Raw genomic sequence first — 14705 nt, forward strand, 5'->3', positions numbered from 1 at the left:
GGAGAGGAGGGGCTGGATGGGACGGTGGGGGTCTGTGGACAGTCAGGGGGCGGGGAGGTGTCAATAGAATATGGGTCCGGGGGGGTATCAGGGAACGGGGGGGTTGGATGGAGCAGGAGTCCAGGAGGGCACGACCCCCTCCCTTAACGGGCCCTCCATATAATTTATGAAACCCGATGGGGCCCTCAGGCCAAAAAGTTTGCCCACCCCTGATCTAGATACTGAGTGCAGAATTCAGACTTTGAACACTGGATACGTAGATTTAGCCACTTTAAACCTGATATCCATTTATCTAGATAGATGGATAAATATATCAAAAGCACCCTTATCTTTCCCCCTTCTCTTGACCAACTCAACAATAACAAGACTTGTGTGTGCAAATGATGGACGAGAAATCCCTTCTGGAGACAAAGTTTCAAATTTCTGAGGGTTTATTAGATAATCCATCCACGTGCACCCTAGAGAATGCAGGATTTTTGTTGTAAGTGTATTTATGCGTATTGAAAAAATCCACACAAACGAATTTTCAGCAAAAATATCCAAATGTGTAGTAAAAAATAAACACAAATATGCAGAGCATATCTAGTATATGAAATGAAGCAAACATGAACATAAACCGCTCTGTTGTATGTTTGTGTGCATACCCATTTGACTATGTCTGTGTATCTGTACGTATGCAGTGCGATGTAGACTGTTTTAATTCTTAATATTCTCCTGTAAAACATAGATGATATGGAAACTGTTTTAAAATACTCACTTGCAAGTTTCTTTCCTGAGACCTAATGTAGGGTCTGAGCTTGCAAATTCTCACTCACCTAAACAGTCCTTTCTCGTGTGAGCAATTTCACTGGCTTCTGTGGGACTATTTACATGAGAAGAGATGGTTTGAAGGATCAAACCCATAATCATAGCTTCTAGGAGCCTGATGTCATATGAGAGCAATACTCCAGATAAACACCAAGTTGCGTTTGTGCCCCATGTCCAGCACTAAGTTTACACAGCTGGCTTTCTGACAGCTCCACCCATCAGATTTCAAGGCCACCACCTGGAATTTGCTAAAGGTTTCAGGGGACTTTCATAGAGTGTGGCACAATGTTTTGTCAAGGAAAAAAAGGAAGAGGCGATCAGCTCGTAGCAAATGTGAGATGTCCACTGCATGTCTGTCCCTAACAAAAAGTTTCACAGCGTAATTAAATGTTAAAAAGCTGCAGTACTATGAGTGGTAATGTTATTCATTTAGATGCACAAAAGCCAGGAGATGAAAAAGTTAGAGCTCTTGTAGTAGCTGCAGTTGGTTCACATTGTGCATATATAACATGCGATAGTCTTGATTAGCGCTTAGGTTGTTCAATGTCTGTCCGGATCTAGGTATTTCTGTGGCATTGTAGCCTTATAATCTGAGCATCTCACAAATATTAGTGAATTTATTTTCATAAAAGCCCATAAGCCAGGAAAGCAGCTTTATTCCCACTTTACGTATGGGAAATTGAGACATGGAGCGATCAAGGGGCTTGTCCAGGATCACACAGAAAGTGTTTGGCAGAGTCAGGAATGGATTGAAGATTTGAGTCCCAGCCCAAGGCCCTAAACCCTCAGGCTACTCTTCTTCCCACTGACCAGAGCATATGGGCTGTAAGTTTGTAACATGAGGGAGAAAGGAGCAACATCTACTGGGACCAGCCTACTACCACTAATAAAGAAGGGAAAGTGAGAGGAGTGGAAGAGAGAGAGGGTACGGCATAACATGGCTGACTCTCATGCAGCACTTGCTGCACAAAAGCAACAGAAAAACCGGCCTTCCTGGCTCCTTTGAGCAGAACTAGCTCCTTATAGCATTCTGCTAGTCAGTGACTGAATATTCAAAGTTCTCTGTTGCCTGCAGTATGTTGCAAAAACCTCAAGTGCTCACTGCTAATCATTGTGAGCTGCTCAAAAAGTTATGGGAGAGGCTTGACTAGAATGCCCATAGCGCTTTCCACCGTCCAGGTACTTTATGAGCATTAAGTAATCCCCACAGCTTCCCTGTTTCAAGGCTAGGTCTCATGCTACCCAAATTGGGAAGTATCTGTGCTAATGCCTGCATGTGCCCACTGTGACCTTGCGTAGGTGATGAGTTATATGGGCCTGTGGTGCTCGTGCTCCACCAATATTCAGGAGCGTGGGCCCAGCTCCACCAATGTTTGGGCTTATATTTTCAGAGCCGTCCCGTCCATAGGATGGACCAGGGCAACCACCCTGGGCCCCACGCTTTGAGGGGCCTGCTCTTCAGGGGCCCACCGGGTCCAGGGCAGCCTGGGGGGTTAGTGGGAGACCTGGCGCCAGCAGCAGCAAGCGACCTGCCCCCAACCCGCTCTACCCTGCCCCCGCTCTGCCCCTTCACTCAAGCCCCCCCTCCACCTCTTCCTGCCCCTGCTTTGCCCCTGCCCCATCCCCATTCCACCCCTTCCCCCAAGCCTGCACTTCTTCCACCCCTTCCTGCCCCCTTCACTAAAGCCCCCATTCCACCTCTTCACGCCCCTGCTTTGTTCCTGTCCCATCCCCATTCCACCCCTCCCCCCAAGTTCTTCTACCCCTTCCTGCCCCTGTTCCGCCCTCTCCCCGCCCCCATTCCACCCCTTCTCCCAGGACCCCCCCTGCCTCTTTCTGGCTCCCACCCCCTCCCCTGAGTGATGCCAGGAGCTGGCAGAGTGGGGCTGGGGGGCTGGGGCCGGTCTCTCAATGCTGCCAGTGCCAGGCTCCCCACTAACTCCCTAGGCCACCCTGGACCCCACAGCACCCCGTAGCGTGGGGCCCTCCAAAGTGCGGGTCCCAGGGCAGTTGCCCCAGTGCGTTCTATGGACGGAAAGATTCTGCCTGGACCCATTCTGCGCACCACCAAAAATTATACAAACTCTGACACCCATGTCACCTTGGTATTTCCAGGTGCCCGAGCAGGGTCATGCTGAGTCAGTGTGTTCACAGTATCAGTAGCTACGGCTTTTCTCTTCAAGCAAATCTGACTCATAGGCACTAGTAAATGTCACACCTGTGAAGTACACAGGTATATCTATCACATGGGGACGCTGAGACACAGAGATGTGATATGACTTGCACAGGAGTCGTAGATGGAGTCCCCATCAGAGTAGGAATTAGCGCTCCCAAGTTCTTGACTCCCATTCCAGACCTCAGACCACTAGAGTGTGCCACTAGAACATGCCTAGATTTAGATCTGATTGTATGACTCCCATTGCCCCCTACCCCCTGTTTTCTGTGAAAGAACAAGGGCTGATATGTCTGTTTTTTCCTTGTGTAACAGATGCCTTGTCTTTCCCTTTTCACGGACCAGGACGAAGTGCCGGTGGAGGCAACCAACCCCCAAAAGAACAAAATGGACAAATTAATTGAAATCCTCAACAGCATGAGGAACAACAGCAGTGATGTGGACTCCAAGCTCACCACCTTCATGGAGGAGGCTCAGAACTCCACCAACTCTGAGGAGATGCTGGGCGAGATTGTCAAGACCATTTACCAGAAAGCGGTGACGGATCGCAGCTTCGCCTCCACAGCCGCCAAGCTCTGTGACAAAATGGCGCTCTTCATGGTGGAGGGGACCAAGTTCCGAAGCCTGCTTCTCAACATGCTGCAGGTAATTAGATATTTGCAGCTGTTCCCAGCGTGTTATTACTAGAAAGAAGTCCAGGAATTCTGACCATAGTTGAGCTTTTCCCAAGTTCCATTCTTGCCCAATTAATTATAGAAAAGGAAAGTGTAAGTGAAGAGAGGGCAGTGGTTTTTGTGTTTGTTTATGCAAGTGTTTCATGGTTACGACAGACTGATATAATTTTGTAGGCACCATCCAGTTAATATCCATCTCTATCTCTCCTTCTATTTTAAAAGATCAGTTTAACAAATGCTCATTCCCCAGGCACTGTCCCCACCTAGTTTTAACCCATAAAGCTCTAAAAGGTTTGGATTCTTAGTACCTCAGAGACTACCTCTCTCCTTATGCGATTCCCCAGCGGTTGAGATTATTATTGTTTGTTGTTCGTATTACTGTAGTACCTACAATCTTGGACCAACATCAGAGCCCATATGCCGAGAGTGTACATAGACAGCCCCTGGCCTTAAGAACTTGCAGTCTAAATAGACAAGACAGGCCAAAGAAGAGAAAGGAAGGATCTTTATCCCCATTTACAGACAAGAGATGAGGCTCAGGGAGATGAAGGCCAGGATCTCCAAAGGGATTTAGGTACCTGAAGACCAGAATGTGTTGCTGCAGTCCACAAAACCCCCCACTCGACTGCTGCCTCGCCCTGTAGGTTCCTAAACTCGCTTGGCACCCATGTTTTCACTATAAAAGTTCCCGAGGCATCTGAATTTCTACCTGGGGGCAAGTGCACTGCTGGCATAGGCAGGCATGTAGGCGGCCTGTTTCACGCCTAAGCCCAGCATGATCCTAAAGGCAGGTGCAGATAGGCATTCCCCAACCTATCTCACCTGTGGGTCCTGAATCCGATAGGTGTGCTTAGAGGCCTTCTCCGAAGTCCCTTTGTGGATCTGGGCTGAAGCGACGTGCCCAGGGTCACACAGGAAAGTCTATGGCACAGTCTTGAATTGAATCCAGATCTCTGTGCCCTAATTACAAGATCTCCCTTCCTACAAGATCTGATGAGGCACTTGAGGAGGTGATGGGCATTGAGGAGACAGCTCTCTGGCTTAATGGAAGAAAGCTGGGCATTATCCGCGGAGGGTCCTCACCGCTTGTGTTTGTGTCCCCCATTGGTCTGCCAGAGCCCAAGCTTGTTGCCACATATCTCACAGCTCTTGATGCCAAACACATGGAAACAAACAGCTGAAAGTTGCTTTAATCCGATATGAGCCCTGACTCAACTACACTGTCTAGGAAGCGGCTTGCTGCTGGATGAAAATTGCTGGCATCGACCTGCATGGCTTGCAGCTGTAACAGCTGCACTTACAAATCATTACCATCTGGGTTGTGTGTGTTCAGATCATTGATTATCATGGGTGATTTTTTTATCAGTACACCCAGCACTGGGTTTACTGTACCATGTCCAAGAACTCTATAGAAAAGCAAAGTCAATTAAAAAATAAACTGACAGCCATAGCATTTAGACCATGATAATGATATATAACCAGGGAGATTGGGATTGTCCCCTAGGCACGGGCTGCACGCTGACGGAGAGCATAAGCTTGAATGTCTGTGTTGGTTTATTATGCTGGTTTGCAGCTAATCACATGGTTAATATGTGATTATTTGCTTTCTGGGAGAGGGTATCTTAAGAGTCTGTAGGCCTGCCTGCACCCTTCAACATACCTTCTTTGTTCTCTGCCTGCACAGGGCACATCCCGTGCCTGATTTGTTTGGCCAAGGAGGGTTATAGCAGGCTCTCTCCAAAGCCCATCAGGACCCAGGGCTGGCTCCAGCTTTTTTGCTGCCCCAAGCAGCGAAGCGAAGGGAAAAAAAAAAAATGATAAAGCCGCGATTGGCGGGACTTTGACGGCAGCTCTACTGCACTGCTTCACTCTTCAGTGGCAATTCAGCAACGGGTCCTTCCCTCCGAGAGAGACTGAGGGACCCGCCGCTGAATTGACACCGAATACCTGGACGTGCCGCCCCTTTCCATTGGCCGCCTCATGCACCTGTTTCCTTTGCTGGTGCCTGGAGCCGGCCCTGTCAGGACCTACCTCTTTCCACATCTTTGATGGGTTGGATCCATGAGATGTGGGCCTACAGTCTTGAATATATGGGCTCAGTTTAGCTCACTGTTTTGCAGGGAGGCTGGCTAGCTTATGGGATTGATAGGCTGTGGGACCTTTTAACCTGTTAGTTATCTGCTGAAAACAGCTCAGTTCAGCAGTACATGTGTGGTGCCAGCTCCCAAAGTCCCATGGGCATTTTTCTTAATGCCCTGGCAACTAAAATACCAGCACTTGGCTGACGTGTTAGAGACCAGGACGCTAGGTGGTCTGAGTGGTCAGAGTAGGTGTAGTGGGTGGAGCAGGCATTCAGGTTGGGGAATGAAGTTGAGGGTCAGCACCAGAGTCAACTGCCAATTACCAGAGCCAGGGGTCGAGGCAGAATCAGGGACAGGAATCTAAGCTGAGGGGTGGGGCCAGGGTTAAATACCAAATGCCAGAGCCAAGGGTCAAACCAGAGTCAGAAGTCCAAGCCAGGGATCCGAACCAGGACTGGTAACTGATGATTGGAAGCAAGCTGTAGGGGTAGGAACCAGAGGAGAGGCCAGAAGCACTGTGGGAGCCAGGAGCAAAGGCGGGGATGAGGCAGGAGCCAGGAGTGGAGCAGGAATCAGGAACAGGGTTGGTTACAGGTTGCCAAATGCAGGAAGTGGGCACAAGCACAGACTTCAGTGCAGCAGCAACAGGGAATCACCTGGTTGCTCAGACAACTGCCTGTGCCTTTGTCTGGCTTAAATAGCATGGTTGGGCCAATCGGTGGAGCCGGACAATCTTCTAATCAGGGCTTCTGTGGGTGGTGCCTTGGCTGAGGCTGTAGTTCTACTAGCTCCTGGACCCACCAGATTTCAGAAGACATTGGCTGGAGGCCAGGATGTCTGGGAACTCACAGGCCTGGGTTCGAGCCCCAGGCATCACGTGGAGGAAGGGAGCTTCTGGAAAATGATGACGGGGTCTCTCTCACTTCTCAGCTAAGGCTTACCCAGGCTGATGGGAGGTCCATGTATCTCACCTAAACTGTCTGTCCTCTGTCTACTCCAAGCAAGTGTTCAGCCCCTCAGGTGTGGTCATGACTGATGTGCCTCTTCCAGGGAAAGTGGAAAAGGTCACCTTGATAGAAACAAAGAGGCACTGACAGCCATAGCATCACTCTGTGAGCTGAGAGGGTGGTGGATGGCAAGGATGCCCTTAGTGAAAAGGACCAGGTTGGTGAAGATTATCTGGAAAGCCTCTTGCCACATTAAGGCATTGTCCATAGCATGTAACAATGTTATACTCCAGCCGGTGATGTTATTTTATATGGGTACAGGCTCCCTTTTTGTGCTCTGCAGACAGGAGAATTTGGCGCTTCATTTATGTGCAGAAATGCTTTGTGGTGGTGATGTGGGAGCGGCCCTCATTTTCATTTTGTTGCTGATGGTATATGTTACGCACACGTCCTGTCATTGAAATCACATCTTTCTTTGCAATGTACTTTCCTTGCCATTCTGATTTCCTTTTCTGCTGTGGCTAGAACTCATCTCTTTATTATACTTTGCATTGCTTGTTTCCAATCCTGTGGCTGGCTGTGTGCAGTACCTGGGGCTGAGTCAGGCTTTTGGGCAAACAGCACGTGGCAGTTGTCTGACATTCCTATCTACCCTTAATCCATCTGGCAAAATGCTGGCACTCTGATTTACATAGACTCATAGACTTTAAGGTCAGAAGGGACCATCATGATCATCTAGTCTGACCTCCTGCCACAGAATCTCACCCATCCACTTCAATAACAAACCCCTAACCTATGTCTGAGTTATTGAAGTCCTCAAATTGTGGTTTGAAGACCTCTCGCGAAAATGGGATTCTACTCTGAAAAAGATACACACATATCATGGGCTTCTATCTTCGTCTCTCAGACCACAACAGAATAATTGTTCAAGAAGAACCAGGATATTTTCCAGACTGCCAGCACCACAAAACCTGGATTGTGAAAGTCACTATTGTTCTTGTCTCTTTTCGTTCTGTTATGCAACCCCATTACAACTTAAAGCTGCACAGATGGAAATAAGAGCAGAATCTAGCTCTGCATATGTAAGTTTGTTAACAAACTATTCACTATACACAGTAAAATAGACTCCAGCTTAGTATCAGTATGTGACAGCTATTATCCTGTGGAGAAACAGCACCGATTCCTAGCCTTACATTTCACTTTGAGATGGGTTGAAGTGATGCCCAGAATATAAGAATATTCTGCCATCAATTCTCACTGTATTCTTCAATCTTTCAAACATATAATGAGCCCCTGACTCCCTCTGCCTTGATTTGATCCAGCCACAAACCAAGGAGGGAGAAGATCTTGCTAAAGTGCTACTGTGCCATCCTGCGGTGGCTGCTGCCATTACTGTAACGTTGTCAGAGAGAATGACTGCATCCCCCCCAAAAAGAATATGAAATAGCAGCTGTGGTGAACATGCAGGCGTGAGCCAATCTCCAGGAACCTGAGGCTAAGTCTGCACAGCAAAGAAAATCCGTTGGCTGCCCCGTGTCAGCTGACTTTGGCTCGCAGGGCTCAGGCTGTGGGGCTGTTTCATTGCTGTGTAGACTGCCGGGCTTGGAGCCCAAACTCTGGGATCCTCCAATCGCACAGGGTCCTGGAGCTCAGACTTCAACCCAAGCCCAGATGTCTACGCAGCAGTGAAACAGCCACAGTCCCTGAGCCCCGTGAGCCTGAGTCTGCTGGCACAGGCCAGCTGCAGGTGTCTAATTGCTGTGTAGACATACCCTGAGAGCATTCCTTGCTCAGAAGGCTTTGCAAGTTAGCCTCACGTTGGTGAGATTTGTGTCACTAGCTGATCATTCACTGAAAGGGTTCATGTTTCTGTTTAAAGAAACAAACCCCAGTGAACACTGTCTTATCAACTGTTCCAGCGAGCCACAAAAGTCAGTCGATTCCTCGTGGTGACTTTCTCATGAAGAGAGAGGCAAAAGTGTATTCATTATTCACTACATCTGGGATACTTCAGGCCCTTTCTTAAGAAAGGAGATTGTCCAATAAGGGTGACCTCTTTCTATGGGTTTTTATCATGTTAATATCGAGTATGTACAGTTCTTATGAACATAACAGTAATCAGGCATCACCTTCAAACTCCAGACCTTCAGCTACTTAGGGAATGCTAATTAAACCCTGCAGTAAGTATCATTCTTGATTTTCAGATAGGGCACAGAGAAGTTAAGTGACCTGCCCGAGGTTACTCTGACCAACTGGCAGAGCCAGGAATAAAACTGAGGAGTCCTAGCTCCCACTCTTGCTCTTTAACGATTAGAGGATTCTTCCTCTCAAGGAAAGTGACCATCTTCTCTTGATTGTCTGCTGTTAACTCTTCCTTCAGTGCTGTAGCCAGATGCTCTTCCAGTGTAAATGGGTGTAGATCATTGGCTTCAGTGGAACTCACTGACTGTCTGTTCCAGTATTTTGAGTGGGGAAGTGTCCTGGAAGATTCCTCCCATTTTTTCCATTTACTCCTTGTCCCTTTTTATGGAAAATAATTACTCTGTGGAGCTAAATCTTTCTCTTTGTGATTTTGCTGAGTTGGGAGGTTTCCAGTGAGGTCAAAACTTCACACCGCCAAATGCTATTTACTCAGAAGGTCGGTAGAATTCTGTCAAATGGCAGGTGATAAGGAGTGAAGGCTCCTGGGTTCCAATCTGCTATCAACTCATGGTCTGACCCTGGGCAAGTCCCTGTATCTCGCTGCACTCCAGTTTCCCAACTGCGTTCACCTACTGGAGTGAAGTACTTTGAGGTTTATAAAATGGGGATGATCATACTGACTTACTTACCTGCGTGTTTTGTTGTGATCCCCAATTAACATGTGCGTAAAGCACCTTCACATTAGAAGAAGGTGCAATATTAAATACAAATTAAAAATTTCTATTTAATGAACTGCCCGTCCCCTTCTGGTTCTCCCTGTGCTCAGCCAAATCTCAGAGATTAGCAGATCTCATGAAACGCCATGTCTCTGAAGAAAGGAAATTATTCAGGGACGGAATCTGCCCCAAGTTCTCTGAAGCTGCCAGCAGAAAGCCTTTGATGTGATGCAGCTCCTCCGCTGTGTATGTCCATTGTATTCTGAAATATCTGTTGTAGTAACGAGGTAGACATGAAAGCTAACCTGTAGATCCTTCTGGGTGCAAGAAATCTCAGCTCTTGTTTCCTGTTCGTGCTAACAGGTGGGGGAAATCTTGACTATAGTTAAGAGAAATTCCATTATACAAAGTTTTAAGTGATTTTGAGTCATGCTTTCCAGTGGGTTTACAATGAGAAAAGGGCTTTGCTTTCACAATTCTGGGTCAATGAGAGGGCAGGCATATATAATAAGAATCATAGCCAAGGCTGGCTTGTTGATGCGCAGAGCTCAGAGCGAGGAGGAGTCTGAAAAAATAAGAGAGATTTATGTGTAATGTGTCACCTGTGACTTCTATAGCTAAGACAAGCTGATGTTAAACTGTATCCTTATTTATCCCCGTGTATATGCACATGTTTCAGCAACGAGGTCTGTTATACAATGCCCACGTGCTGTTCAAGGAGTTTGTTTTCTAGCTCACTCCAGTGCTGGATGATTGTAGTAGCACTCTGTGCCTGCATGCTGTTAAGCATCATTTAAGGGTCTCAAGACACTTTCACAAATAAATAACTAATTAAACTATAAAAGCAGCAGAGAATCCTGTGGCACCTTATAGACTAACAGACGTTTTGATCATGAGCTTTGTGGGTGATACCCACTTTGTAGATGAATGTAGTGGAAATTTCAGGGCGGTATATATTGCTAGCAAGCAGCTACAGATATACGAGGTTATTAATGGGAGGATGAGGCCCTGTTCTAGCAGCTGAGGTGTGAAACACAAGGGAGGAGAAACTGGTTTCGTAGTTGGCAAGCCATTCACAGGCTTTGTTCAAACCCTGAGCTGATGGTGCAAATTTTGCAGATGAATGAAGCTCAGCAGTTTTCTTTGAGTCTGGTCTGAAGTTTTTTGGCTGCGGGATGGCACTTAGGGTCTGCTATAGTGTGGCCAGGGGGTTGAGTGCTCTCTTACAGGTTTTTGTATATTGCCATTCATATCTGATTTGTGTCCATTTATCTTTTCCGCAGAGACTGTCCAGTTTGGCTGATGTACAATAGCAGAGGGGCATTGTCTGGCATATGATGGGTATATTAACTTGGTGGAGGTGCAGGTGAATGAACCGGTGATGGTGTGGTTGATCTGGTTAGGTTGTATGGTGTCGCCGGTGTAGATATGTGGGAGAGTTGGCATACAGGTTTGTGTGGTTGGTTTCTGAGCTAGAGCTACTATGGTGGTGAGTTGGGTAGAGAAATATCATAGGTTGGCAGGATGTCTGTGGGAAGGATTGGCCTGCACAAAAGGCCTATGAAAGTGTGGATCATATGTCCAGGATGGGTTGTAGTCCTGATGATGCATTGGAGGGGTTTAGCTGGGGGTTGTATGTGATGGCCAGTGGAGTCTGTTGGTTTCTTTCTTGGGTTTGTCTTGCAGTAGGAGGCTTCTGGGACATGTCTGGCTCTGTTGTCTGTTCTTATTCCTCGTGCGGGTATTGTAGTTGTTGAAATGCTTGGTGGAGATTTGTAGGTTGGTCTCTGTCTGAGGGGTTAGAGCAGATGGGTTGTACCTCAGTGCTTGGCTGTAGACATAGGATCGTGTGATGTGCCGGTGGAAGCTGGAGGCATGAAGGTAGATAGCAGTCGGTAGGTTTTCGATATGGGTGGTGTTAATGTGACCATCACTTAATTGCACCATGGTGCTAGAAAGTGGACCTCCCATGTAGATTGGTCCAGGCTGAGGTTGATGGTGGGGTGGAAACTGTTGAAATCGTGGTGGACTACTGAAATCCACCACGATTTCAACAGCTTCCACCCCACCATCAACCTCAGCCTGGACCAATCTACACGGGAGGTCCACTTTCTAGACACCACGGTGCAAATAAGTCCACACTCCCTCATTGTATCATTATGTACCTATCCCTGCTTTCAGCTACTGAATGAGGAAAATTCAAATATTGCTTAGGTGAGGAGTTGTGGCTTTGGAGGTTGCATGGACAATATCAACAACTGGCATTTTACTGGAGGCAACTTATGGGCTTATTTCATCTTTCCATTACCTTCCTGCTGGTTAAATATACAGACTAGGCACAGGTGTATGGGAATCGCTGATCCTTTGAATATTTGTATTTTTCCTTGGGTCATATGATTTTTTTTTTTTAAACCTCTTGTGGTTTTGTCTCGGTTCTTGCTCTGGTTTCTGCCCTAGGGGATGAAGATGATGCTAGGTGACTATGCTGCTATATGTCCTTGCAGTGTGAGGTAGATGCTAGGGCATCAGGAGCAGGAATTTGAGGAAGCAGTCCTAGTGAGGCTGGAAGGAAATATGGTGGAGCTGATTAATAGTTATGTTACTGTGGTGCTTAGAGACCATGCCAAGATTGGGGCCCAGCCTTGCCCCAAATAACTTACAGTCTAAATATACAACAGAGACATAGGGTGGGGGAAAAGGCAAAGCTATCACCTCCATTTTACCGATGGGGATCTGCAAAACTGAAGACTGAAGTGAGTTGCCCCAGGGCACACTGGGAGTCTCTGGCAGAGTCTCAGCCCAGCCCAAGTCCCAGCCCAGTATCTTAACCACAAGCCCATGGTTCCTCTTGCAAGACTGACTCCCAAGAAGTCTTCCAGCAAAACCACCAAAGGCTGAACTTGGCAGAGAGATTATCTCTAAGGGTAAAAGAAAATTGATTTTTCCTTAAAACAAAATCCATGACCAGCCCATGATTTTGAGTAAAAAATCACAGCAAAAAACTCAGAGCCCTGATCATAAGTAAGAGGGGTAGGTAGCAAAATACACTGAGAGCCCATGAGATACTAGCACCTAACCCAACAGCAGAGGAGATTCCCCTTGGTAGTGGCAGTTATGACTCGCTCTTTCCCGCGATAAGTTTATGGAGGGGATGGTATGATGGGATAGCCTAATTTTGGCAATTAATTGATCTTTGATTATTAACAGGTAAATATGCCCAATGGTCTGTGATGGGATGTTAGATGAGGTGGGATCTGAGTTACTACAGAGAATTCTTTCCTGGGTGCTGGCTGGTGAGTCTTGCCCACATGCTCAGGGTTTAACTGATCGCCATATTTAGAGTCAGGAAGGAATTTTCCTCCAGGAAAGATTGGCAGAGGCCTTGGAGGTTTTTCACCTTCCTCTGCAGCGTGGGACATGGGTCACTTGCTGGAGGATTCTCTGTACCTTGAGGTCTTTAAACCACGATTTGAGGACTTCAGTAACTCAGACATAGGTTAGGGGTTTGTTACAGGAGTTGGTGGGTGAGATTCTGTGGCCTCCATTGTGCAGGAGATCTGACTAGATGACCATAATGGTCCCTCTGACCTTAAGTCTATGGAGTTGGACTTCGGTGGTGTGTGGTGGTGAAATTTTTTTCAGTCATTTCTGGCAGCCACATCCGGATTAAACTAAACTAGCAAATCCCTAAAATGTTCATGTTCTAATGCGGGTCGGCAAACCTTTCAGAAGTGCTGTGCCAAATCTTCATTTATTCACTCTAATTTAAAGTTTCATGTGCCAAGTAATACATTTTATCATTTTTAGGTCTCTTTCTATAAGTCTACAATATATAACTAAACTATTGTTATATGTAAAGTAAATAAGGCTTTTAAAATGTTTAAGAAGCTTCATTTAAAATTAAATTAAAATGCAGAGCCACCCAGATTGGTGGCCAGGACCCAGGCAGTGTGAGTGCCACTGAAAATCAGCTCACGTGGCGCCTTCGGAACCTGTGCCATAGTTGCCTACCCCGTTCTAGTGTTTAAAAACTACTATCCGTCTAACTTGAACCAAGCTTCGGCACCTCTGGAGATACAATTAGCTTCATTGTCATGTGCCATCTGGAGCCCTAAACAGCAGCAGATCCTTCTGTCTGGTGAGCTCTCAGCTAGATCCTCTGTGCCACTGCAGGAAACCTGTAACGCTTTCTTTAAAGCATGATCTGTGGAGACTTATCAGCAAGACTTATCAATGATTTAACATCCTGAAAGCTATAAATCAGAAACAGGATCCCATTCATGCTTTTCTAAGCGTATGTATGTAGTACAAACAAAAAAACTGTCATTGTTAACACTCCAGCAGCTCGGGAAGCTGCTACAATCATCAGGACTGGCGGAAAGCATTCTAGAAGTGTATTTGAATTGGATTTGAGAGACTTTTCCTCAGCAGAGAGCTTCTTCCTGCAGGCCTCATGGCTTGGGGAACTTCCTGGGCTAAAGAGGCTGTCGGCACCCCTGGCACCATCACATTCTGGTGGTTGGGGGGACCCGGCTGCTGAAGTGAAAGAGGAACATAAGATGGATGAACACTCAGGTGAACTGTCTCTTCAGCTTTGCTAGCTGGCCATGGACATTGCTGCAGGGTTGTGACATACTGCGATACAATCCAGACTAGGGAGGGGCTGTATCACCCCTGCCCTGCAATCATGGGTGTCTTACAATGTCCAAGTGGGCCACTCACAAACAGCCTTCTAGCATGCATGCCACACCCTGGGTGCCTGCCAGTTATACCATGGTTCTCACCAGCCTTGGTTATACTGCAGGGTGACCTCAACACCCCCCCCAGGAATGTATGTCCTGTACTACCCAGCCTTCTTCTGGATAGTACAGATATATTAAGTCCATTATACCTTTAAGGGAATAATATGCCTGTTTATTATTTTAAATAGAGTTACCCAGACACCTCAGTTTAAACATGCTGGATTAGATAAAACAGTAAAACTAGTTTATTAACTACAAAGAGAGAGATTTTAAGTGAGTACAAGTAATGAGGCATAAAAGCCAGAAATGGTTACAAGAAAAATGAAGACAAAGCACTTTCTAATATCTACTTAAGAAACTATTGTTGTTGCAAAGCAAACTTTCATACTGCATATTCCAGCAGATTACTGACCAAACTTTCAG

The 14705-nt window shown here is 46.7% G+C and overlaps 1 protein-coding gene across 16 annotated transcripts in view; it reads left to right on the forward strand.

Annotated features, from left to right (window-relative positions):
* Nucleotides 1-14705, forward strand: part of CTIF (cap binding complex dependent translation initiation factor) — a 345954-nt gene that overhangs the window by 241500 nt on the left and 89749 nt on the right. For 11 of the 16 annotated variants that reach the window (XR_012656063.1, XR_012656062.1, XM_075066845.1 and 8 more), the window contains one exon: nucleotides 3296-3625. Coding sequence is in view for 14 of the 16 variants with exons in the window: in XM_075066845.1 (XP_074922946.1) it covers nucleotides 3296-3625 (330 nt within the window). In the remaining 2 variants the exon portion in view is untranslated. The remainder of the gene's footprint in view (nucleotides 1-3295; nucleotides 3626-14705) is intronic. The other 5 variants (XM_075066849.1, XM_075066854.1, XM_075066856.1 and 2 more) reach the window with 1 other exon arrangement.

Source organism: Chelonoidis abingdonii, chromosome 6 (assembly GCF_003597395.2).
Source record: "Chelonoidis abingdonii isolate Lonesome George chromosome 6, CheloAbing_2.0, whole genome shotgun sequence".
In the NCBI taxonomy this organism is placed as follows: Eukaryota; Metazoa; Chordata; order Testudines; family Testudinidae; genus Chelonoidis; species Chelonoidis abingdonii.